General features: G+C 40.7%; 1 protein-coding gene and 1 pseudogene across 25 annotated transcripts in view; both read left to right on the forward strand.

The window, feature by feature from the left end:
* Positions 1 to 27733, forward strand: part of PTER (phosphotriesterase related) — an 80336-nt gene that overhangs the window by 25808 nt on the left and 26795 nt on the right. For 9 of the 25 annotated variants that reach the window (XM_063781414.1, XM_054660791.2, XM_063781411.1 and 6 more), the window contains 3 exons: positions 4416 to 4494; positions 21676 to 22155; positions 23690 to 23955. In XM_063781414.1, coding sequence (XP_063637484.1) covers positions 21724 to 22155; positions 23690 to 23955 — 698 coding nt within the window. In that variant the 5' untranslated portion in view covers positions 4416 to 4494; positions 21676 to 21723. Of the gene's footprint in view, positions 1 to 4415; positions 4495 to 5810; positions 5984 to 15378; positions 15507 to 21675; positions 22156 to 23689; positions 23956 to 27733 lie in introns of those variants that run through there. The other 16 variants (XM_063781415.1, XM_063781421.1, XM_063781426.1 and 13 more) reach the window with 6 other exon arrangements.
* Positions 13301 to 13462, forward strand: LOC112204712 (U2 spliceosomal RNA; annotated as a pseudogene).

Below are 27733 nucleotides of genomic sequence, written 5' to 3' on the forward strand. Positions count from 1 at the left end.
GCATGCACTACCATTCCTGGCTAATTTTTGTATTTTTAGTAGAGACGGGGTTTCACCATGTAGGCCAGGCTGGTCTCAAACTCCTGGCCTCAAGTGATCCACCTGCCTCAGCCTCCCAAAGTGCTGGGATTACAGGCATGAGCCACCATGCCCGGCCACATAATCTACTCTTAACATTACCTCCTTAAGATTGATGCCTGCCTGGTGTGGTGAGTCATGCCTGTAACCCCAGCACTTTGGGAGGCCGAGGAGGGCAAATCACAAGGTCAGGAGATTGAGACCATCCTGGCTAACATGGTGAAACTCCATCTGTACTAAAAATACAAAAAATTAGCAGGGCTTGATGGCAGGCGCCTGTAGTCTCAGCTACTCGGGAGACTGAAGCAGCAGAATCACTTGAACCCGGGAGGCGGAGGTTGCAGTGAGCCAAGATTGTTCCACTGCACTCCATACTCCAGCCTGGGCGACAGAGCGAGACTCTGTCTAAAAAAAAAAAAAAAATACTGTTGCTCACTTATCTCTCTAGCTGAGGGAAACTTGGAGACAGAGGGAAGAACTCAGCCAAGCTCCTGATAAACCACTTAATTAATGCTAAGAGATTATCATGATAAATGTTAATTGGGATTATCATGATAAATTGGGGTTCTTGTCCTGTGTTCTTTTATAAGAAACAGGTGATGCATATTTTCTTTTTTGTTGTTGTTTTTTGAGACCAAGTCTCGCTCTTGTCACCCAGGCTGGAGTGCCATGGCAGGCGCGATCTTGGCTAACTGCAACCTCTGCCTCCCGGGTTCAAGCAATTCTCCTGCCTCAGCCTCCCGAGTAGCCGGGATTACAGGCAGGTGCCACCATGCCCGGCTAATTTTTGTATTTTTAGTAGAGACAGGGTTTCACCATGTTGGCCAGGCTGGTCTCGAACTCCTGACCTCAGGTGATCCGCCCACCTCGGCTTCCCAAACTGCTGGGATTACAGGCGTGAGCCACCACGCCCGGGCAATGCATATTTTCTTTGGCCCACATTTTAGGTGTTTATTAATAAGTGTTGGTCGACGCCCAAAGGAGAAATCTCAGAGGTCATGGTTGTTATACTGTTTTTAAAGGTCTCCCACAGGATGCTTAAGGAACCTATAGCAGTGGATTCTGCCTTTAGTGAAAGTGGAATACAGCTCATCATCCTTGTCTCAATAATAACCCCATTTCCTCATAGGTGAAATGGGAACAATAATAATAAAAGTGGATTTCATCTCAAAGTACATCCGATGGTCCAGTCTTCCACTGTTTTTGATGACTCACCTTCTGTTGATCCCTTGCCTACTTCACCGGTACATTAGGAGATTTAATTAAAGTGTGTAGAGGATCTAAGCTCTTCAGAGAAACACACAGCATTATTATGGCAGATAACACTTCTGATCTTCCATAATCTCTTGAAGGTAATGAAACCAGCAATATAGAAAGCTGAGGGTTTAATATAGTCAGAGTTTTATGAAGACACATCCATACAATACTTTATTAATAGTGGTCATCATTGTGGCCCTGAGAGTTCAGAATTCAATTCCTAGGAACTTTCTAATTGTTCCAAGCATTTTGATTTAACTTTTTTCCTGTCAATAAACACATTTGAGAGATCAGTTAAGTATTCAGGTCATGCTGGTTTTACTCAGCTTTGAAGGCTTTCCTATTTTGTTTTCAAACTATAATTATTACAATACTTTTGTAAGTTGGAGCAGGGGGGAAAACAGTATTTATTTAGGCTTGCGTTTCCTGACTCGTCTCCTGGTCTCCGGTTTCTCCAGCTTTCAACCTGTATTCCAACTGCCTACTTAATGATCGCTCTTATGTAGTTCTCATCCTCTGGGCCAAGCCCTTGTGTCAGTATTTTTCACTGTAAGCTAATGTACAACCTACAATCAGCCTTTACGGGATGCTTTAAAGTCTAGAAACATGCTCCTTATTGCTCATATCATCAGAATGTCTCTGTGACAAGCCACCTCCTCCAGGAAGCCTTCTCATTCCTCCAGTATCAGTGAATGTTGTCCATACCGATCTCACAGGGCACTTGCTTTGTACCTGTATCCATCCATTTTCATGCTCCAGATAAAGACATACCTGAGACTGGGTAATTTATAAAGAAAGGAGGTTTAATTGACTCACTGTTCCACATGGCTGGGGAGGCCTCACAGTCATGGTGGGAAGGGAAGGATGAGCAAAGTCACATCTTACATGGCAGCAGGGAAGAGAGAACTCGTGCAGGGGAATTCCTCTTTATAAAACCATCAGATCTCGTGAGACTTAAACACTATCACGAGAATAGCATGAGAAAGACCCACCCCCATGATTCAAATACCTCCCACTGGGTCCCTCCATGACATATGGGAATTGTGGGAGCTACAATTCAAGATAAGATTTGGGTGGGGACACAGCCAAACCATATCAGTACCTCTCTCCTAACATTTACTGCACTCTGCTTTGTATCATAAGTATCCTATGAATATATAAAAACAATGAGTGACTCATTGAATGCTTACCATATATGTGCTAGGCACTGTGTTGGTGGCTCATCTCCTAGAGCCAGGATTGTTTCTTTTTCATCTTTGTTTCCCTGCATAGCTTCAGTTGAAGTTAGTAGATCCTCAGGAAACATTTGCAACATTAAATTGAAATGTATGCAGGTGAAATTAGCACATGTTTGGAAAGCTGATTTCCTTGAATTCCCTTCCTATGCCCTGAGAACTTAAGACCGAAGTTGCCCCCTCAGATCTGTAAATCAAAGCAGTTTTTCTTAATATTTCAGGAGCATAAAGATCATTGGTCACAAGCCTATAAAGAGGACATAATGCCAACGAAAATATAGGTTTGCTTGTGGCTGAAATTACATTCCATCAGTATGGAATTGAAGGGTGGATAGAACAGAACTAAATATTTGCTCATTGGTTGAGCAGACATTTATTGAGCATCTGCCTCTGTGCAATTGCTGTTTGTATTAGTTCATTCTCACACTGCTATAAAGATACTACCCAAGTCTAGGTAATTTATAATGGAAAGAGGTTTAATTGACTCATAGTTCTGCCTGGCTGGGGAGGCCTCAGGAAACGTAAAATTGTGGTGGAAGGGGAATCACACATGTCTTACATGGCAGCAGGAGAGAGAGGGCAAGTGACAGCAGGGAAAACTGCCTCATAAAACCATAAGATCTCATGAGAACCCACTAACTATCATGAGAACAGCATGCGGAAAACTGTCCCCATGCTCCAATCACCTCCCATCTGTTCCGTCCCTCAATGTGTAGGGATGATGGGGATTACAATTTGAGATGAGATTTGGGTGGGGACGTGGAGCCAAACCATATCACTGTTATAGCTTAGAGTTGTACCTAGTGTTCCAAGTATGGGAATGGAGTTAGTTATCAAAACAAAATCTAGTTACAAGTACAACTCTCCTTTTCATCAATTATGGTGTTGAGTTTCCCAGGCAGGTGTCCAGGCAGGCAGCAGACCAGAGCAAGGCAAGGGCTAGAGTCAGAATGGAAAAGTCTCTGAGCTCCCTGCTAGTGGCTGCCAGACCTTTTTCTGTTATAACTACCTTTTTTTTTTTTTTTTTTACACCAAACAGGCTAGGTTAGACCATCTAAAAACAGGTATCTGCACTGATTGTTTGTTTGAGACAGAATTTTGCCCTGTCACCCAGGTTGCAGTGCAGTGGCACCATCTCAGCTCACTGCAACCTCCGCCTCCCCAATTCAAGTGATTCTCGTGACTCAGCCTCCCAAGTAACTGGGATTACAGGCATGGGCCACCACGCCCAGCTAATTTTTGTATTATTAGTAGAGATGGGGTCTTGCCATGTTGGCCAGGCTGGTCTCAAACTCCTGGCCTCAAGTGATCCGCCTGTCTCTGCCTCCCAAAGTGCTGGGATTACAGGCATGAGCCACTGCACCTGGCCTGATTCTTTTCAACTCTGGATTAACAAAACATAGTAGCCAAAATCAAGACTTTTCTTGGAGAGTCTACCGTGTGATCTTCAAAGGACCTGGGGAGACTTGTGTAGGAAATACCTTTTAGATATACTGTATTGTTATTTGTGCAACTGAATCATACAGCCTTTCTGTGATTCAAAGTTTATTTAAAAATTAAACGGCCTTAGCAAGAAATTCCTGAGGATGGTCTATACATTTAAAACATTTACCTAAGAGCCATTATCCAGTTTTACTTCTTATAAAGGAAGACCTATGGCCATGAGTCACCTGCAGTAACTTTACTAAGTATTTTTAGTTTTCTGATTTTCAGTTGACTTTCACCAATGCAGATAGGAAATGTCTTTGGAGATGAAGTCACTTGCTGTTATTTTTTTGTATGCTCAAGATTCTGGCTCTTACACTACTCTCCCCTTATCCATGGTTTTGCTTTTTGTGGTTTCAGTTACGTGGAGTCAACCACAGTCTGAAAATATTAAGGTATTTTAAGACAGAAAGAGAGAGAGGAGAGAAACCGCATTCACGTAAGTTTTATTCCAGCATATTGTTATAATTCTTCTATTTTATTATTAGTTATTGTTGTTAATCTTTTACTGTGCCTAAATTATAAATTAAACTTTATCATAAGTATGTATATATGGGACAAAAACACAGTCTCTACAGGGTTAGGTACGATTTGCGGTTTCACACATCCACTGGGGGCCCTGGAACAGATTTTCTTTGGATAAGAGGGCACTACTGTGGATATTAAGGGAAAGTTAAAAAAACAAAAACAAAACATAAAAAGGCTATGTATTCCTATGTAGTTGGGTACAGGAGAATAATCTAAAATAGCACATTTGCTGCCGGGCTCAGTGACTCACGCCTGTAATCCCAACACTTTGGGAGGTTGAGGTGGGTGGATCACCTGAGGTCAGGAGTTCGAGACCAGTCTGGCCTACATGGTGAAATGCAGTCTCTACTAAAAATACAAAAATTAGCCAGGTGTGGTAGTGGGTGCCTGTAATCCTAGCCACTCAGGAGGCTGACGCAGGAGAATTGCTTGAACCTGGAAGATGGAGGTTGCAGTGTGCAATTGCACTCCAGCCTGGGTTACATGAGTAAAATTATGTCTCAAAAAATATTAATAGTAAAATAAAATAGTATATTTGCTGCCTTCTGAGAACTTGGAGTGTGAAGATACAGGAAAGTTGAAAAAACAAACCTGGCTTCAAAATGCAGAGCCCAAACACTTTTGGAAAAACATTTTCCATGCTTTTTAATAATTTTTAGCTCTTGCGATTTGGGAAAATAATGTGATATTCCATAAAAGGGCTGTGCTGTGATCTCAGAATTATCTATTGTCAGAAATATATTAAATAAAGATTCCAAGAAAATGGCCAGGCATGGTGGCTCATGACTGTAATCCCAGCACTTTGGGAGGCTGAGGCAGGCGGATCACTTTAGGTCAGGAGTTTGAGACCAGCCTGGCCAACACGGCGAAACCCCGTCTCTACTAAAAATACAAAAATTAGCCGAGTGTGGTGGCAGACACCTGTAATCCTAGCTACTCGGAAGGCCGAGGCAGGAGAATCACTTGAACCAGGGAGGCAGAGGTTGCAGTGAGCCAAGATCAAACCACCATACTCCAGCCTGGGTGACAGAGCAAAACTCCATCTCAAAACAAAAAACTTCCAGGAAAATCTTTAGCTCTTTTTTTTTTTTTTTAATAACTTTTAACCTCTATTAACTACACATTTATGTTGTTCTTTTCTAGTGCTAATTCCACTTCTATTTATAATTCTTTGCTTCTGCTTTAATTTTTGTTTTCTTACTTTATTGTATGATTCCTTTGTGCAAGTCTCCTCAAACCCTTTGTGGATAAAGCTGGACTAAAACAAGCAAGCATCTAGATGTTCGCTAAATACATACTATGTACCAGGCACTGCAGGGAACTGAGGACTGAGAGCAAGGAAGATGTGACTCACCGCAACGAGCTCAAAGTCTGATGGAAAAGACATAAAACAGAAGAAGGTAGCTAGGTGCAATGGCTCATGCCTATAATCCCATTACTTTGGGGGCCAAGGTGGGAGGATCCCTTGAGTCCAGGAGTTCAAAACCAGCCTGGGCAACACAGGGAGACCCCTTTCTCTATAGAAAATAAAAAAAATAGTTGGGTGTGGCAACGTGCACTTGTAGTCCCAACTACTCAGGAGGCTGAGGTGGGAGGATCACTTGAGCCCAGGAGTTTGAGGCTGCAATGAGCTACGATCATACCCCTGTACCCCAGCCTGGGTGACAGAGTGAGACCCTGTCTCTTAAAAAAAAAGCCAAAAAACAAAAATCAGAAGAAGTGCATTATTAAGGTGAAATTGAGGTGCTATGAGAGTACCTAGAATTGACATCTTACCTGTATTGCTTGAGCAACAAGGAGGAACCACAGGACAATCTTCTAGTTAGGAAGAGTGCTGAAGGCCGAGTAGAAGTTGGCCAGGACTGGGAAAGGGTTAGGGAGGCAGAGTGGGAGTGGGCTGGATTTGCAAGCTGAGAGCAAAGAGGCAGAAACCTGCTCAGAGACCTTGGGACAGAGGAGTAGATGAAAAGTCCAGGAAAGGGCAGGTGAGTGCAGAGTGGGTTCACAGGGTACTATCAGGCTCTATGTTCAGATTTGTTTTTTAAGATTAGAAGAAGACTCAGGGAGACACACATTCATGTCTGCGATTTAGAAAGAGCGCTATATAGGCTTCCTAAGGTGGATTGCAAAGCCAGAGAGACTGCTGAGAAGCTTTTACTGGAATCCATCTGTAAGATGATGGTGGTTCCTACTAAGATCGTGACTGTGAGAATGAAGGGGAAAAGATGAATCAAAGAGCTATTAAAGTGGTGGAATTTACAGGATTTAGAAACTGAGTGGGTGTGGGTGAGGCAGGAGTCTTGGATGAAATCTGAGTTCATTTTGTTGTTTGTTTGTTTGTTTCTGAGAGCATGAACATGGCTCATTATAGCCTCGAGTCCAGGCTCAAGTGATCCTTCTGCCTCAGCCTCCTGTGTAACTGGGACCACAGGTGCATGCCACCATGCCTGGCTAATTTTGGGATTTTTTTTTCTAGAGATGAGGTCTCACTTTGTTGCCCAAGCTGATTGTGAACGCCTGGGCTCAAGCAGTCTTCCGGCTTCAGCCTCCCAAAGTGGTGCTGGGGTTATAGCATGAGCCACCGTGCCTGGCTGTTTTTTTTTTGTTTGTTTTTTTTAATTTAAATAAGAGCATTTGTAGATGTTGCATCAGAGAGAATGTGAAAAATATAGAAATGTCATGTAAATTACCAAGTGCTGGGCTTGGCACATGGTAATTTTACAATAAGGTTGCTATCTATTGTCATTGTCGGCTAAACTGGTCTAATTAATCTTAACAGAACTGTGTACGAAGTGCTGTTCGTAGTCAATATTTGGCATTCTCTAAACAGACTCGGGTTGGAATTGCAGCCTTTCAGTCCAGGGGCAAGTTTCTTAACTTTTCTTGGCCTTACTTTCCTCATAGAATATCAAGCCAGAAATGCATTCATGAGAATTTGAGATAAGAGATGTAAAGTGCTTTAAGCAACACATAGTAGAAGCTTAGTCAATGAACAAAAGGCATTATTGTTGGTTCCCAGCCTCCAAGTGAGGCCACAGGACTCTTATCTATCTTTGTATCTCCCATAGACCTTGCCTGCCTCGAATAACATCTTACACTTATTAACTGCTTAATACATATTTATCAAATCCATAGTAACTTTTTATTTCATCTTGTTGAGGCTTTTCGCCCTCCATTAAAAAGGTTTCTTGGGAGGGAGCGGTGGCTCATGCCTGTAATCCCAGCACTTTGGGAGGTCGAGGCAGGCAGATCACTTGAGGTCAGGAGTTCAAGACCAGCCTGGCCAACAGAGTGAAACCTCATGTCTACTAAAAACACAAAACTTAGCTGGGTGTGGTGGCGGGTGCCCGTAATCCCAGCTACTTGGGAGGCTGAGGCAGGAGAATCACTTGAATCTGGAAGGTGGAGGTTGCAGTGAGCCAAGATTGTGCCACTCCACTCCAGCCTGGGCGACAGAGCAAGGCTCCATCTCAAAAAAAAACAAAAAAAATTCTTCTTGTGGTTCTGTTCTTTAAAAAGGTTTCTTTCTATGGTTCTATTTTTATGGTTTATCTTTACTTAAAATTTATTGTTCTTAATTCTTTTTTTTTTTAACTTAAAAGTGATGACTGACACTTCCTAATTTATGATTAGGAAGTTCCCTTCACAACACCCCCGCCTCCATTTCCGCTGCTAACCCCTCACATGAGTGTGTTCAAATGAGATCTTGTTCCTGGTCTGGCTTAATTGTGATAAGAATTATTCAGCCCATGGAGCTTTTTCCAGAATTGTCACTGGGCTTCAAGACTTCCACCAAAGTCAAAATCAGTCGGCGATAGACTACCTCAAACAGCTTGAATTGAATTAAAATGCACCATAGCACTAGAAAGGCATGTAATTTGACCTGAAATATTGCACAGGAACAATATCAAGTCTCAGGCAAGACAGGCAATTAGCAACTTTGTGATAATAAAGAATTTGAAATAGCTCTTGAGTTCATAACTCGTTGCCTGCCTGTGTGTTTTGGTTGGGGGATTCAAAATGTATATGTTACTATTTTACCTGTGACATTAGTATAAGCATCTGATGGATTTACACTAGTAACATTGATCTTTTCCCATTTTACTCCCTTTTACTGATTATAAATGTTATAAACATTAAAAACTGGAAAATACATTAAATTGTAATGAAGGAAAAAAAATGGTCGATCTTCACTCCTCCTGCTCAAAGATGAGCTTCACATTTTAGTGTCTCTGGCTGTTAAGTCCTATTTATGTGTAGATACATACACTCCGTATAAATTGTTATTGTACTTAAAATACTTAAACTAGTTTTGTGTTTTACTTTTTCAGGTAATAAGAGCATTTTTCTTTATTTTCCTCATTTTTTTCTTCACATCAAAGAGCATACAGAATATAAGAGCATTTTTCTATGTCATTAAATATTCTTTGCAAATATAATTGAATGGTTGCATAATGTTCCATCCTGTTTATATGTAAACATTCCTATGTTATAAGACATTTTGTTGCCATTCTATATAATGCCATAATGGACTCTTTGAGTATAAATCTTTTTTACACATGTCTAAATATTCCCTTAAGACAGATTCTCACCAGCAGAGCAACATTTTTAAGACTTGGGATACTTACTGCTAAATTACTTTTCAGACAAGTTGGGCAAATTTGCACTTTTGCCAGCGTGTGGCTAGGAGGTTGTCATACCTCCACGCTCACTACAATCTTCCTGTTTTCACAAACGAGTCAATGAACGGGCTGGATTTGTTGTAACTGTCTCTCAAGTGATGCTTTCTATTGGATTCCCACAATATGACTACTGCTAACTTTTAAGGACTAAGTTACCATTTTAAATGGAAAGATTTTTTCTTGAATGTGAAGCTGGATATCTATAAATAAAAAATTGCAATTGGTTATTTGGCATTTCTTGCATTGCTAGTATAAGTTCCTTAAATATTATATAGATATTATTTTTATGATTTAGCATTTATCCCATGATAAAACTGGAATCATGTATGCCCAATACGGATTGACTGTGTCCCCACCCACATCTCACCTTGAATTGTAATAATCCCCATGTGTCAAGGGTGGGGCCAGGTGGAGATAATTGAATCACGGGGGCGGTTTCCCCCATACTGTTCTCCTGGTAATGAATAAATCTCATGAGATCCGCTGGTTTTATAAATGGGAGTTCCCCTGTGCAAGCCCTCTTGCCTGCTGCCATGTAAGTCATGGCTTTGTTCCTCATTTGCCTTCCGCCATGATTGAGAGGCCTCCCCAGCCATATGGAATTGTGAGTCCATTAAACCTCTTTCCTTTATAAATTACCCAGTCTCAGTTATATCTTTATTAGCAGCCTGAGAACAGACTAATACAGTCCTTCTTCCCCACCATGTTTTGGGGTTTATCTGAGGATAGTAATTCCTAATAAATACTTTACTTCTTTGGCATTTGGACCTCTGGACAGCTTTTTGAAATTTGAACAGTTTTCTATTATGTTATGCCTTCTGGAATTTATACAAATAAAATACACTGTGCTTCAGGTTTAGTTTGTAGAAGTGAGAATTTTATGTACCTAGCTTCTATTCTCTTCATTTCTAAGAAGTCAACATTTAAACCAGACTTCATGTTGTCTGGACATAAAAGATAAAGTAATTATTTGTAGAGTAATTTAATCGAGTAGGTCTTAGGGCATAGCTCTCCACATTACTTACCCAATTTGCTTGCAAACTTCAACCAAAAACAAAAAAAAAAAGGAAAAAACTTTATTGGAATTTTAGAGTTAGAGCACATTGTACTTTATTCACTTTGGAATAAACCGTTTGGCTCTTTCATTCTTTAATTAAGGTATAAACTAGTTGTGATACTTTCCTTCTCTTTATTCGGCTCAGTTGAGTCTCACTGATGCAAAATAAACACTAGATACTATGTAACTATTGGGAAGAAAGGAGGCCTTCTGCCCACCCCACCTCTAACCTGACGAAGCCCCTGATGAAGTCAAAGGAAGATAAATCCACGCAGTGCTGGGATACACTGTGGAACCTCATGATATATTCATTATGAGTCCTCCTCTCCACCACACCCCAGTTAGTAAGTTACTTAGATAAACCAAATCTATGCACAAATGAACTCACTATTAAAAATTAGTTCTCCTAGCGCTTGAACCCGGGAGGCGGAGGTTGCAGTGAGCCGAGATCGCACCACTGCACTCCAGCCTGGGTGATAGAGTGAGACTCCGTCTGAAAAAAAAAAAAAAAAAAAAAAAAGTTAGTTCTCCTGTAAGCATTCCTATGTCCTTAATATCACTTTCTGTTCCTGCCTTGCATCTCCTCATCTTTTTCTTCGTCTCTGGCCGAATGCTGTAAATGCTCATAAATATCAAGTAATAAGATGCAAAGAGATTGCAAACTAAAACTGAAAACCTTAAAGATGCAGTTTGTCATGAAGCTGCTGAAAGAGATATTGGAGAAATGCCAAAATACCTTCAAAGCCAAAGTCTGGCTGTGTGACTGTGGAGCATTTAAAAGCTTCTCATGACTTAGTTTCCTCACTTGAAAACTGGAATAATATCTGCCTGATTAACCACATGAAATTTGAAATAAAAAGCAAGTAAAATGATACCTGAAAGCACTACTTAAATAATAAAGTACCTGGCCGGGCACCGTGGCTCAGGCCTGTAATCCCAGCACTTTGGGAGGCCTAGGTGGGCAGATCACAAGGTCAGGAGTTCGAGACCAGCCTGGCCAACACAGTGAAATGTCAGCTCTACTAAAAATACAAAAAATTAGCCAGTTGTGGTGGCATGTGCCTGTAATCCCAGCTACTTGAGAGGCTGAGGCAGGAAAATTGTTTGAACCTGGGAGTTAGACCCTTAACAGCCCAAGAGGAGAAATTGGTAGGAATGGTATCAAGACAAGTGCTTCAGAATAGAAGAAGCTGCATAACAACCAGTTAATAGAGGATCTTGGTTAAAAAAAAATGATAGTCTTCAAAAATATTTTTGCAAAACTTTTTTCATCACTGGGGTACAAAAGTCAAGAAAAGAATGTCATCTCACATAATTTTGTCAGAAAAATGATCTTCCCTCCCCACCAAATCTAACACTCAACTAATTCTTTGTTCTAACCATTAGGGCATATTTATAATGATGACTTATTTTGATTTTTTTTAGTGTAAAATCTTAAGCCCTTTAAAAATGACGTATTATTCGGCGTTAGTCTCTATATTTTGATTACCTACTGCTATATAACAAACCACCTACCCATTTGGGGTGCTCTAACAGAATAACATAGCCTGGGTGGCTTACAAAAAAAAACAGAAATTTGGTCAGGCGTCGTGGCTGACAACTGTAATCCCAGCAGTTGGGAGGCCGAGGCAGGTGGACCATGAGGTCAGGAGTTCGAGACCAGCCTGGCCAGCATGGTGAAACCCCATCTCTGCTAAAAATACAAAAAATTAGCTGGGCATGGTGGCATGCACCTGTAATCCCAGCTACTCAGGAGGCTGACGCAGGAGAATCGCTTGAACCCAGGAAGCAGAGGTTGCAGTGAGCCAAGATCGCACCACTGCACTCCAGCCTGGGTGACAAAGTGAGACTCCATCTCAAAAAACAAAACAAAACAAATTTATTTCTCATGATTCTGAAGGCTGAGAAGTCTAAGATTGAAGCCCTGGCAGATTTGGTGTCTGGGAGGGCCTATGTCCTGGTTTGCAGATGTGACACATCTTGCTGTGTCTTCACATGGTGGAAGGAAGGAGGAAGCTCTTTGGGGTCTTTTTTATAAAGGGACTAATTCCATTTATGAAGCCTTTACCTTCATCAGTTGATCACCTCTCAAAGGCCCCACCTGCTAATACTGTTACTGGGGATTAGGATTTCAACATAGGAATTTTGGAGGGACACACACATTTATAGCACCATCCCTAAGCCAGAGGTTACAAACAACCACCATTTTATTGTCCCTCATCATTCTGTGGGTTGGTCAGATTCTGCCGGTTGCATTTAGCTGGGCCTGACATCATTTGGGATCTTGGCTGGACTAGAATGTCCAGGGTAACTCACTTATCTGCTACCTTCACAGGGACGGCCTCAAGGCTGAGATGACTGGGGGCCCTGGGATGGCTGGAGACTCTCTCTTTCTCTCCATATTGTCTCAGGGCCTCTTCTCCATGTAGGAAGGTAGCCAGATTCTTACATTGCAACTCGGGTTTTGCAAGGCACAAAAGCAGAAGCTGCTTCCAATGATATGGGTCCCAAACTGGCTTTGCATCACTTTATTCACATTCTGTTGGTTAAAGTGATTCACAGACCAGCTCTGGTACAGGGTAGAAGGGGGCTACACAAGGATTTGAGTATTGGAATGCACTGAAGGTCATCATGGAGACTAACCCATTGTAGGAAGCACATTCATCGAAAACGTCATTTCCAGTACTGCTTATCCATGGATAATGAGGACCTCCGGTAGCTGTAGTCACTTTGGTGCATCATTTCCAAAAACCTAATGAGTTGTGATGTCAATTGCAGCTGTCAATCTACTTTTAATCACAGGCCTCAAATGAAGAAATTCATTTAGAGGATAAGCAAATTACAGCTTCAGTTTGGTTCATAAACTTAAGCCCCTTATTGCTAATTTTTTTGAAAGAACAAGTTTACGCTGATTTGTCCAAGGATACTCAGCAAATATTTGGAAAATAATTCAAAGTTTAATGTATAATCATAATCCTATTGCTTCTTGGCCTTTTGGCAAAGATCAAGTGTAGTGTCTGTTCTTATCAGTTTAATAATCATAATCCTGAACATTTGTATATTATTATTATTATTTTGAGATGGAGCCTCGCTCTGTTGCCCAGGCTGGAGTGCATTGGTACGGCCTCGGCTCACTACAACCTCTGCCTCCCGGGTTCAAACGATTCTCCTGCCTCAGCCTGCTGACTAGCTGGGACTACAGACGCGTGCCACCACACCTGGCTAATTTTTGTATTTTTAGTAGACAGGATTTCACTGTGATGGCCAGGCTGGTCTCGAACTCCTGACCTCGTGATCTGCCCACCTCGGCCTCCCAAAGTGCTGGGATTACAGGCCTGAGCCACCATGCCCGACTTCGTACTTTATTATTTAAGTGGTGCTTTTGGGTATCGTTTTACTTGCTTTTTATTTCAAGTCTTACGGGGTTAATCAGGCAGATATTCCAGTTTTCAAGTGAGGAAACTAAGTCATGAGAAGCTTTTAAATGCTCCACTGTCACACAGCCAGAAAACACTGGAGCCAAGACTCCAAGTTTTGGGTTCTTCCTTTTTTATTTTTTTAAGACAGGGTTTTACTTTGTTGGCCAGGTTGGAGTGCAGTGGTGTGATCAAGGCTCACTGCAGCCTCAGCCTCAACCTCGCAGGTTCAAGTGATCCTCCCACCTCAGCCTCCAGAGTTGCTTGGACCACAGGAGTGCACCACCATGCCCAGCTAATTTTTGTAGAGACAAGGTGTTGCTATGTTTCCCAGGCTGGTCTCAAACTTCTAGACTCAAGCAATTGTCCCACCTCAGCCTCTCAAAGTCCTGGAATTACAGGCTTGAGCTGCTGTGCCTGGCATTGGGATTTTATTCAAACCACCCCTCCATCCTAGAATTCTCTCTCTCTCTCTCTCTTTTTTTTTTTTTTTTTTTGAGACAGGGTCTCACTCTGTCACCCAGATTGGAGTGTAATGGTGTGATTTGGGCTCACTGCAGCCTCTGGCTTCCAGGCTCAAGCAATACTCCCACCTCAGCCTCTCAAGTAGCTGGGACTATAGGCACACACCACCATGCCTGGCTAATTTTTGTGTTTTTAGTAGAGATGGGCTGGCCATATTGCACAGGCTGGTATCAAACCCTTGAGCTCAAGCAGTCTGCCTGCCTTGGCCTCCCAGAGTGCTGGGATTACAGGCATGTGCCACCATGCTGGGCCTAGAGTTTTCTTTTAAACTTTGAAGGATGTGAAATGGAAATTCATTCTGTCTTTCGATAGATAGATAGATAGATAGATAGATAGATAGATAGATAGATAGATAGATAGATGTCTGCACATGCATATAAAATACACATTTTATTTTATTTTATTTTTAGAGATGGGGTTTCACCATGTTGGCCAGGCTAGTCTTGAACTCCTGACCTCAAATGATCCACCCACCTTGGCCTTCCAAAGTGCTGGGACTACAGGCGTGAGCTACTGTGCCCAGCCTAAAATATACATTTAAAAATCCATTGTGCAAGTATAGCTTTCATTGTTTGTTAGTGATCTATAGGTGGTCAGTAATATCCATTTCAAGCTAAAGGAATCACCGATGCATGGATGCCATCTGGAAGTTATCTGGTCAACCCCTTCATTTCACAGACGGGAAAAACAGGTGTGGAGTGGTTAACCAAGTTGCCCAAACCCACACAGCTATTTAGTGAAGAGCCATGGATTCTTACCTCTGAACCCATCATTTTACCAACTAGACCACACCACCTCAAGAATAGCCTTCCGGATGAAACTATGAGAGGAATATAGATATTTTACATGTTTAAAACATTTGTCTGTAGTATGCCAGGACTTAAAAGTAATACAAATTTTAAGTGCTTTACTGATCAAATACAGCTAAAGACCAGTTGTGCAGCTGGCTCAAAGTATCACTATTTCTGGGAGGCAACCTATGACTAGGGTTTCATGGGACAGAAAATCCCCTGTAGAAAAAGCAGAGGACAGACTTCAACGTGGAGAGTTCTTCATGAAGAAAAGCAGGTGATAACCGTTGTATTCAAGTAACTTGGTGTATGTTTCACTCTCAGGAATATATGTTGCTAGTAAAATCAAGAATTTTACATCAAACATTCTCAAGGCATTGAGTGTGGAACCTTCTGAGAATGAAAAGGGCAGAGATGAGATCTCCGTTTTTCAAATTAAGTAAAATTTAAAGGTCAGTTATTCCGACAGTGTCTTGACAATAATATTGCACTTGTCCCAACTCTAGGATGATACTATAGTGAGTAATGTTGCACTTCGATGTGGGTTGAAATACTGTTTTCTTCCTCCCTCTCCCTTTTCCTCCCTCGTTTCCGTTTTTTTTGTTTTTGTTTTTTTTTTTTTTGGAGTTGGAGTGTTGCTCTTGTTGCCCAGGCTGGAGTGCAATGGCACGATTTTGGCTCACTGCAACCTCCGCCTCCCGGGTTCAAGCGATTATCCTGCCTCAGCCTCCTGAGTAGCTGGTATTACAGGTGCCTGCCACCACAGCTGACTAAATTTTGTATTTTTAGTAGAGACGGGGTTTTACTATGTTGGCCAGGCTAGTCTCGAACACCTGACCTCAGGTGATTTGCCTGCCTCAGCCTCCCAAAGTGCTGGGATTACAGGCGTGAGCCACCGTGCCCAGCCCCATTTGAAAAAAAAAAAAAATGTTTTCAGTTGGCCACTAAACAGAGAAATTTGGGAAGCCACTGGTACCAGTTACAAGTTTGTAGACCACAGTCTACACAAAGGCCGTCTGCTCAACCCTGGTGACTTGAAGTTGACTGGCCCAAGTTAAATTGAAGAGTTAATGAAGCCACAAGCAGATTTTTTTATTCAAGGAGTCTGATGTGTTTTCTGGGTTTTCAAATGGCTTCAATGGATTTACTTACCAGTTTAAGATGAACAGCTCACATCAAGGAATGCAGGATGGCAAAAGCCTGAGCTGACCCAGAGGAGGAGACCTTTCCCAGGCTGACCTGTCTGCAAAGGCCTTTTCCCAGCACTGTCACTTCCTGGGTGCGTCACTGCCATAGTCCTCGTAATTGTTTAGAATTTGCAAATTTCCTCAAGTTTTCTTCTTACATTCTTAGTCAATTTGAAAAAAAAAAAAAAAAAAAAAAAGGAAAGCTTGGGAATGAAACCCAACATTTTCCTCCAACGACAAGCTGCTCATTTGTGTCTCTGAGCAGTTTTGCTTTATTTGTGTCACAGTTTAAAGAACTTGCTGGGTCCCATTATTGCTCTGTATCCTGAAGTGGTGGGATTTCTTTCTTTTCATTCAGGCATGGTTACTGATTCTTTTGACAGTGTTTAATATTAAAAGTTATAAATGCACATGCAGTAGGGCCATTACACCATAAATAGCTGAGAGAGTAGAAGCATGATGACTATGTCCAAGGAGGGACTCCTGGTGTCACCGTTGGTCAGCGTCCAGGCCCAGGCTGCTTCAAAGAAGATATATTGCAGGTCTGAACCTGTATGCACAATGAAAGTATTCAAACAAGCTTTAAAAAAAAAAAGGATGCATTTAAAAAATATTTTTGTCACAAATCAAATGTCAGTGTTAAGTGCAGTGTTTCTAGAGTGCAGCCGCGCTCTGTGATGTAACACTTCAAAAAATAGAAGTGCTGATCTATTTGGGCCAGACAGCACTTTTTTCTTAGAAGTCCATTTATTTGGAGGATACTTTTATAGTACCAGCAAGTCCAGTTAGAAAGTTCCATCTGCTCTGCCTCTTACTGCTTCTGGTTTCTTGCCATCTCCACTGGTGTCATCTCAGACAAGACACTACCTGATTTTTTCTGGATAATAGCGACATCCTATGGGGCTCCCTGCAGGTACAACGGGCCCCCTCCCTTCATCCATTCGTACACGGCTGCCAGGCTCTTCACTTCATATTGTCTGCAAAAAACCCTGAGATGCCTTCCCGTTTTTTTGTCAGTTAGGGTTTCTTCAGAGCCACAAAACTATTAGGTTGGTGCAAAAGTAATTCTGGTTTTTACCATCACTTCATTTTACTCATAGTATTAGGTTGGTGCAAATGTAATCACGGTCATGGCAAAGACCGTGATTACATTTGCACCAACCTAATACTATGAGTAAAATGAAACAAGGGATATATGATAAGAATTAGACCTTTCATGGTTGGGGGAGGAGTTGGGAAATTCAACTGAAAACTGATCCACCAAAACTCAATTTTCTAATTTGACTATTGCATTTTTTTTTTTTTTGAGATGGAGTCTCGCTCTGTTGTCCAGGCTAGAGTGCAGTGGTGCAATCTTGGCTCACTGCACCCTCCACCTCCCAGGTTCAAGCAATTCTCCTGCCTCAGCCTCCCGAGTAGCCTCCCGAGTGATGACAGGCATGTGCCACCAGGCCCGGCTAATTTTTGTGTTTTTTATAGAGACAGGGTTTCATCATGCTGGCCAGGCTGGTCTCGAACTCCTGGCCTCAAGTGATCTGCCTGCCTCAACCTCCCAAAGTGTTGGGATTACAGGCGTGAGCCACTGTGCCTGACCTGATTTGACCATTGCATTTAAAATTGTTAGACGAGTACCTTCAACCAGGTCAAGGGCTGGGTATAACAGAGTCAGGGGTGGGAGAAGAGCCTGTGTTTATGAAATAAGGACAGTGTATTGCAGTTAAGAGAAGCTCTCCTCATTCACAGGTAAAATAGAGTTCTGGAAAGTCCTACCCTCTGAAATTCAAAATGCCACTGAAAAATATATTCAATCTACATAGACAGAATCATCTTAAGTATAATGGCCAGGGTGAAATAGCTGTGAGGAACTCTCAGTGAAACTAAACTAAAATTGCCCCCAAACTACCGTCCTGCACACCAAATCTTCAACAATTAGGTGAATTGTCTAAATATTTTGTAGAAGTTGATTTATGCATATGGTTTTAGAATACACATATTTTAAACATGCGTATTTTAAATAAGACAAATCCTATTTATCGTTTCTGGCTTTCAGCTGTGGTGGAGGACTGCCCTCTGATTCTCTTCTCTTATCCCTTTTATTTTTTGTCTTTAAACCCTCTGTGCTTTTTCAGTTCTAGATGCATCAGAATTAGAAATGTTGTTCCCCTTGGCTAGGCTGTAATAGTAATTGCAGTCTATCCTCAGTCCTCAGATTGTTCAAATTTCACATTTGAAGTGCAACAGAACTTTTGACCCATGTGTTTGTAGCTCTGGCTACCACTTTCTCACTAGCTTCTGTGCCGGTGTATGTGAGTGATACTTAAGCTTCTCAGACATACTCTGGAAAATACCAGAAGCCTGCTTTGTTTCTTGGTAACCAGTCCTGTTTGCACCATTGGGTATAGCTGCTCTCATCATTCCTTACCTTCCTCCTTGTTCTGTGAACTCTCTTCTCTATCGGGGAAGGCCATGAATAGCCCCTTGCCTGTATGTTGAGAAGAGAGCAACCTCCAAGCTGAATGCAGAGGGAAAAGGGTTCCCTCACTGCACAGGAAGCGTGTATTCTAGATACACACTCCACCCCACTCAAAGACATTCCAGCTTAGAGCAGTGTTGGCTACAGTTTGTTCTTTAATCGTTTCTTATCCTTTGAGTGGAGGTTACATTGTGTGCGATCATAGGAAGTGCCAGCCAGTTCTGCCTGAGAGCATTAGAGGAATCTCCCAGAAGGGATGGCATTTCTTAAGTGATTTTTTTTTTTCAGAAAGGCTCACAGCTTGTGAGCTTGAAACGTACCAACATTGCTCTTTCAAATATGCATCAATTGAATATGCAGTTTGGTACTTTTCTAGCAAAAATGATAGCATTTTATCAATTTAGCTCAGTTTCTGCCCCTCTGTGACTCTCTGGAACACATCTGTAAGATGGTCAGCCAGAAGGAAAGAAACGGCAAATTAACCCATATGGAAGTTTGCATATATTATTAATGGTACTGTGATTTCATCAACGGAAGGCATGAACTACATACTCCTTGCTTTCAGTAGCAAGGAATAAGACACTGAACAGTAAATTCCTATCCATCATCATTGGAAAATATTGCCCTGTATAGTGCCTGGCAGCTGTGTGGTGATTCTCTGAAGAGACACTGCCTGCTTTTCTCTTAGCCACCATTTGAATTGCCTAGCTGATAGAAGTTTGGCTTCCAGAAAGGCACTATCAAACAAAATCAATGGCCATGTTAGCCACAAGTCCTAAGTTCTGTCCAAAAGTCTAAATCCATCATTTATGCCTTATAAGCCAATATATCGCAAACACCTGAGTTCCAGATAATTGCAGTGGCTTGCTATAAATTGGCCTATAATTCTGTCACCCTCTGACCTCTGATGTTGTTTTCACCTTGTGTTACGTGTGTACTATACCCTTCACGAATTTTCCCGTTGTTCCCCCAAATCATCTCCCCTCTCATCAGCCACTTCCTCTGAAAAGAAATAATCTAGGAAATACATGAATAGTTCCTAGAATTCGCAAAACAAAGCTACTATTTGTTGAATATGGGCTGTGTGCCAAATGCATCTACAGGTATTTTTACCTGTGGTATCTAATTTATTTTTACGACAGTCTATGAAATGTGCTTTGTTATTTTAATTTACAGATGACAAAAATGGAAGTCAAAGAAGGCTTTCAAGGGATATGGGGGAAATGATGACTTCAGAACATTATTTGAAGGAACAGTTTGAGAGCTTGGAAACACGTGATGCTCCTTTTCTTCAGTTCCCAGAGTCTGGGACTCGAGTCCTGATTTTGCTCTTGGCCATGCAGGAGTTTGTCCTCACTATTTTCAGTAGCTCTTGTTCCTTTATAAACCCTTCATTTAGGAAATGTACTTAAATTTTTTTTTTTTTTTTGAGACATAATCTCACTCTGTTTCCCAGGCTGGAGTGCAGTGGCGCGATCTCGGCTCACTGCAACCTCTGCCTCCTGGGTTCAAGCAATTCTTCTGCCTCAGCCTCCCAAGTAGCTAGGATTACAGGCATGCTCCACCACACTCGGCAAATTTTTGTATTTTTAGTAGAGACGGGGTTTCACCATGTTGGCCAGGCTGGTCTCAAACTCCTGGCCTTATGTGATCTTCCCACCTTGGCCTCCCAAAAGTGCTGGGATTATAGGCATGAGCCACTGCACCTGGCCATTTAATTTTTAATTTAAACAAAATTTTTAAAAGGAAATGTACTTTTAAAGGAAAGTACTGGAATTGGAGTTCTTGGTATCACTGATAGACATTGGTAAACACTTAATTTGTGCTACAAATGAAAGCAAATCGAGGATAGAGAGGGCTTTGCTCTTTTTAGAGATAGCCGATTTCAGTTTCGATAAATCACGATCGCTTTCATTATGGCTAAGAATCTTTGCTTTTCAGTATTTTTGAAGTGTGTTTCTGTGTGCCCTAGATAATCAAGCATTCAACCTGAAGAGGTTCGTTTCTTGTTGTTATTTCATTATTCAACCGAGTGTGCTCCTCAGTTGTTTTGGGGAGGGGCATATTCTATGAAGTCATGTGAGTCAGAGATCTTGTCTTTTGTTTCTTTATGGCTCTAATTTCTGACACATAATGGACCTTCAACAGAAATTTGTTTGCTTGGGTAGTGGTGGAACAGTAGAAAGATCAGTTGTGGCCAGGCGTGATGGCTCACACCTGTAATCCAAGCACTTTGGGAGGCCGAGGCAGGCAGATCACCTGAGGTCAGGAGTTCAAGACCAGCCTGGCCAACATAGGGAAACCCCACCTCTCCTAAAAATATAAAAATTAGCCAGGCTTGGTGGCACATGTGTGTAGTCCCAGCTACTCAGGAGGCTGGGGCAGGAAAATCCCTTGAACCCAGGAGGCAGAGGCGGAAGTTGTAGTGAGCTGAGATCGTACCACTGCACTCCAACCTGGGCAACAGAGCAAGACTCTCCCTCAAAAAGAAAAAAAAGGAGGAAAGATCAGTTGCTTCAGGATATTTAATTTAGCTAAAAAGTGACAAATGAAACAGTACTGATACATGGTTAGTTTGGATGTAAGTTATTGATTCTGAATACTTTTTTTTTAATTACAATTACTGTTGATTTATCCAAGAATGCATAGCTATGATTAAGAGATACAATTAAGTTAAAGAAAAGTGAACTGAATATCAAAGAATATTTCCAGTAGATAAGGTTAGGACTAACTCAGGCAGAGGACTCCCAGTAGAAGGGGTGGGAGGCAATTAACACCACACATGTCACTTAGATCTGCAGTGGGGATAGATACTGAAGTCGGCAGGATCGTAAGATCGTATCTCCAGTTTTATTGATTTGCCTTCTTACATGGGTATATGTTCACAGCCTCCCACCCCTTACGGACAAGACTTTATGTGTGTGTTAAATATTCTGATTGTAGTTGTTTGTTTGTTTTTAGAAAAAAGAAATCCTCTTTTTAGAACATCTCTTGGTGGTACCATCAGAAATGGCTTCCTTAAGTGGAAAAGTCCAAACTGTTTTGGGCCTTGTAGAGCCAAGCAAACTGGGCCGTACCCTGACCCATGAACACTTGGCCATGAACTTTGACTGCTGTTACTGTCCACCTCCCCCGTGCCAGGAAGCTATTTCCAAAGAACCTATCGTGATGAAAAATTTATATTGGATTCAGAAAAATGCCTATTCCCATAAAGAAAACCTTCAATTAAATCAGGAGACAGAAGCCATAAAGGAAGAACTGTTGTATTTTAAAGCTAATGGTGGAGGGGCTTTGGTGGAAAACACAACCACTGGGATTAGCCGAGACACACAGACGTTGAAGAGGCTTGCAGAAGAGACTGGCGTCCATATCATATCTGGAGCCGGGTTTTATGTGGATGCAACTCACTCCTCAGAGACCAGGGCCATGTCAGTGGAGCAGGTAAAAAGCCTAAGTTCTTTGACAATATTTGTTCGTAAATTCAGAACAGCCAGAACCTTGGAAATGCCCTGGGTTCAGAGGTAGCTGGGCATGCTACGGAAATTTGCTAGCTAGCAAAGACATCTGCCAGTTGGGGCCCCAGTTAGTAACACTGTATTTCATAAAGAAAGTGCCAATTTTGCAAGCAAGCCTTGTGGTAAAGAAAAAAGAAAATAATAATAATAAGTGTCAAGGGAAGAGATCTTAGTGCACTGGTCATTGGAAAATCCAACGTGATAATAGTTAGATTTGTGTATATCATATCTGTCCTCAGTATTGGCACCACAGTCTATTTGTAAACCTCACTTTTCCATCTTCAGTTATGCTACCTCGATTTTTTTTCACCCTGGATTTTATAATAACCAGCAATGAAGATTCACTGTAGGGTGAAACTTGGCAGTCAAAGACTTGGCACATTTGTGAATATGTTTCAGTCTCCTTTCACAAAACAGGAGAGGTGGAAGAAAATTCATTCCCCTGTGTTTTGTCATAATATGGTCTTAAGAATGGGCAGAAGGAAGTAAATTGTTTAGGGACAAAAAGAATAAGGTGCAAAACCTTTTTTGCACGTGTATGTTTTCTCTTTCTAAACACACATGTATCTATTTATACATGTTTACACATATATGTATATATTCGTATGTATCTTCCATTGTCTGCATGACAGGCATAGGGTGTCAGCTCAGTCTTTGCAAAAGATCACTTACTCTCTAGAGTATTTTGTATTTCAAAATTTTTTCTGCATTATTTTCCAACCAGGACTTTATTTTTTTTAATGTATTTTTGTTGTTTAAAGACTATGCTGCTGATGATTATATATTCTTCCAACCACTCTTAGTGGTAACTATACATGTGAACCCAAAAGTCTAATAGTAGTATAGTGTGCTGTGAATTTTCTATGCTGTCTATGATAAAAGACTGGAATAAATAGGAGAGAATTAAAGCATTTCTTGATGCCTTGTGCGGTGATGCAAGCCTGTAGTCCTAGCTACTTGGGAGCCTGAGATGGGAGGTTCACTTGATCTCAGGAGTTCCAAGTCCAGCCTGAGTAACATGGTGAGACCTCTGCTTCTTTAAAAAAAAACAAAGAAGAAAGAAAAAGAATGACTTGATACACGGGACATAGATTCAATTCATTGGCGGTCTTTCTATATTCTAGATGCTGCTCCCCAGGTTAAGTTACAGATTTTTTTTTGCTTCATCCTGAATGTACTCTCATTAAGTCACTTTGTCCCCCTCCAGCTTCCTAAAGCTATAAATTTCTTGTTAAATAATCATGGTATGATATTATCTAATCTTGGATTTAGTGCAACTTGTTGATTTTTGATTTGGCCAGCAAAATGCCTTTTTCCTTGGCCAATATTAATTGATAAATATTGAATACATTTTTAAAAGAATGAATGACAAAATAAATAAATTCATTCACATATTGTGGTGGATCTATTTGGATAAATTTCACAACCTATAAAATATATTCCTTCTCACTCTTCCTTAGCTTACCGATGTCCTTATGGATGAAATTCTCCATGGAGCTGATGGAACCAGTATCAAGTGTGGCGTTATTGGAGAAATTGGTTGCTCCTGGCCTTTGACTGAGAGTGAAAGAAAGGTTCTCCAGGCCACAGCTCATGCCCAGGCTCAGCTTGGTTGTCCTGTTATTATCCATCCTGGACGGAGCTCCAGGGCACCATTTCAGATTATCCGAATATTGCAAGAAGCAGGTGCAGACATCTCCAAAACAGTCATGTCACACCTGGATAGGTAAGCAGGCTGTCTTACAAATGGATGCAAACCGCCATATAATTAATGCATGATCAAATTAAGAATCTACAGTAATCAGTCAATGCAATACTAATCACGCAGAGAAAACCACTAACTATATGGAAGGTAGTATTTATAAAGTTTCACAACTGACATGAATAAAAGTCAATGCTGCCATTTTTGTGTCCCTCCTCTGTGTCAGATAGTATCCTAGGTATTTCACATAAGATATTTTGCATAAGTCATTTCCTTTAATTTACTCAATCCTTTATAACTCATAACAGGTGTCACTGTCTACTTCATTTCTTTGTCTCATGGGATGCTATCAAAGTAGCTGCCAATTCCACTTGCTCAATGTTTACCAGTAGTTGGAGTAATAAAGTTATCACACATGTAAAGGGAGGGAATGTCAATGGTTTCACCCAGAGAAGAAAACCACAAATATAAATGTTCACATTTGTGTCACTTGTGGTTTGAATCATCTGAATTTTGGAAAATGCAATTATAAAAAATAATAGTAATAAGTATAGCATGTGTTGGGTAGTATCATGCATTAGTTTCCTATTGCTGCTGTAACAAGTTATCACAAACTGGGTGCCCCTAAACAACAGAAATTTAGTCTCTCAAAGTTCTGGAGGCCAGAACTCTGAAATGAAACTTTGTCAGGGCCCCGCTTCCTCCAAAGGCTGCAGGGAGAATCTTTCCTTGCTTCTTCCATAGCCTCAGATCCAGCTGTTCCATGGTTTGTGGCTGCATAACTACAGTTTTTGCCTCTGTCTTCGCATAGCCTTTTCCTCACTGTCTGTGTCTTCTCCTCTGTTTGTTACAACCACAGTTGCCATTGGATTTATGGCCCGTCCAGATAATCCAGAATAATCTCATCTCAGATCATTTACTTAATTATATCTGCAAAGACCTTTTCCCCAAATAATGTCACTTTCAGAGGTTCCAAGAGTTAGAATATGGACCTATCTTGTTGGGGTTCACCATTTAATCCCTACATATTATTTTAGATGCATAGGGGACAGTAAAATGAATGACTAAATGAAGAAATGCCAGCTGCTGTTAATTTTATGAACAAGTCTAACTGTTGCTAAGGCTACTCATTAGCCTTCAGTTGAATTTATTATAGAATTAATACAGCACCAGTGAGACTAATAATATATTATAGTTACTTCTATCTTGCCTATTGGAGTAAAGCCATATTAACATATTGATAAATCCTGATGATCAGACCAGACACATTGCTATTTCATAAACTAACAGTCCTTCAAAATGTATTGATAAAAATGCCTCTCCTTATGAGGCTGCAGTGAACCATGATCATACCACTACACTCCAGCCTAGGCAACAGAGCAATACCCTGTCTCAAGAAAAAAAAAATTCTTTTACTTAATAAAAAATACTGTGAAATCATGTGCAGGAAATATAAACAAGTTGTAGTTATAGCAGAACAGAGAAGTCAGTATTAATGGGGAAACTGAGGCACAATAGGATAAAGGTAATTCTCCTGGCAACCAGGTTGGTATCAAGATCCATACTTGGCTATCTTGAGGAATCTTCTGGTTGCACTGATAAAGTAGAGGCATGCTTCTATATACTGGTCACAGAGGCAATGCATCAGACTGTGAAAACTAGACTCTTTGGACCGAGTGAGAACTTTGAATTCTAACTCTCATTGGTGTAACATCTTGGACAGCTTAATTTGAATTTAAAACAATGTATTTTATAATGTTGCCTTGTATGATATGGGATATATGTAGCACATTTACTGAGTAAGGATGATACTTTTTAAACATTGTGAAGTACCTCATACCTTCAAAAATGTATTTCACTAATACCTTTAAATTTTATAAAATGTTTTAGATTCTTAAAAGCATTGCATTCTGCAGTTATTATACAGTGTAAGTGTTCTATATGTCTATTAGAACATAATCGTTTATCATGTTCAAGTATTCTGCATTTCTACTAATTTAAATATATATATATATGGAGAGAGAGAGAGAGAGAGTCTCTCTCTCTGTTGCCCAGGCTGGAGTGCAGTGGCATGATTTTGGCTCACTGCAGCCTCAACCTCCCAAGTTCAAGTGATCCTCCAACCTCAGCCTCCCAAGAAGCTGGGACTACAGGCATGTGCCTCCACACCGGGCTAATTTTTATATTTTTTGTAGAGATAGGTTCTTGCCCTGTTGCCGAGGCTGGTCTCAAACTCCTGAGCTCAAGCAAGTCACTCGTCTTGGCCTCTCAGAGTTCTGGGACTATAGGCATATGCCATTGTACCTGGTCATAAATTTCTTTTAATTGCGTGCTTGGCATTCCTTGGGATTCCTGAATGTAAGGATGTACCTTTCATTGTTTCTGAAAAGCCTCAGCCATTATCTCTTTAAATATTGTTTCACTCACTTGTTATTTATCATCTGTATCACAAACTCCAATTTGGTATATGTAGGGCTTTCTTACCTATACTCTGTATTTCTTAACACCTCTTTCATATTTCCATCCACGTGCGTCACTGAGCTATAATTTCTTCAGTTTGATCTTCCTATTTACTACTTCTCTTTCCAACGGAATCAATCTGTCACTTAGCCAATATATTTGGTTTATAATGTTGAGAACTACATAGTTTTTCTGTTACCTATTAAGTTCTAGTTGGTTACTTTTCAAATCTGCTTGGTTAATTTTGATCATTTATGTTCCTTTCAACATGGTTTCAATTCAACCTTTAAAAAAATATGAAACATACAATGTATAACTTGTAATTGATAAATCTAACTTCTACTGCCTTTTTTTTACTCTGATATAGTTTACTAGTTCTTCTGGCTGTCATTGATAGGAGGTTATTTCCTTATGTTTTAGAGTACAATTTTTTGTTGTAAGATCAGTCATCTTGGAAATTATTATGAGTGTTAGGTTGGTTTCCTCTTACCCCTGTTTTTTTTTTTTTGGTTATTTATTTTTTATTTCTGTTAGGCAGTTGTGGCACTACTTACGTGGGACACTTTATACTAAATTTTTTAATTGTGGTAAAATGTGCATAACATAAAATTTATCATCTTTTAAACATTTTGAAATGTACAGTTCAGTAATGTTGAGTGTATTCACTCCCCATGGCCTGTGACAAACGCCATTCTACTTTCTGTCTCTATGAATTTGACTACTCTGGGTACCTCATGTAGATGGAATCACATAAAGCTTTTTGTGACTGTTTAAACTAAATTTTAGACTTGAGAGACTTAGACCCACACAGGTGCTATAAGTTCTGACCCCTCAGCTTAGCAAGTGCAGGAATGGGGCTATGGATTCTCAAGGGAGACTTTTTCTCAACTTACCTTCCTTTCACTAGAAGACAAGACTGAGAAAGATACATACAGATACCTCTTGACTTAAGATGGGTTATGTTCCAATAAACCCATTGTAAGTCAAAAATATTGTAAGCTGAAAGTGCATTTAATATACCTAACCTACTGAACACTACAGCTTAACGTAGTCTACCTTAAACATGCTCAGAACCCTTACATTAGCCTATACTTCCGCAGAATCATCTATCACAAGGCCTATTTTATAATAAGGTGTTGAACAGCTCAGGTAATTTATTGAATACTGTACCGAAAGTGGAAAACGGAATGTTTCTCTGGGTACTTGAAGTACGGTTTCTAGTGAATGTGTATTGCATTCACGCCATTGTAAAGTCCAAAAAGCATTAAGGCGAACTAGCCAGGGACCATCTGTAATCTCCAAAAACTGTATATGGGGCAAGTTTTTACCTACTTCATCCTCA

The sequence above is a fragment of the Pan troglodytes genome, chromosome 8 (genome assembly GCF_028858775.2).
Source record: "Pan troglodytes isolate AG18354 chromosome 8, NHGRI_mPanTro3-v2.0_pri, whole genome shotgun sequence".
Lineage (NCBI taxonomy): Eukaryota > Metazoa > Chordata > Mammalia > Primates > Hominidae > Pan > Pan troglodytes.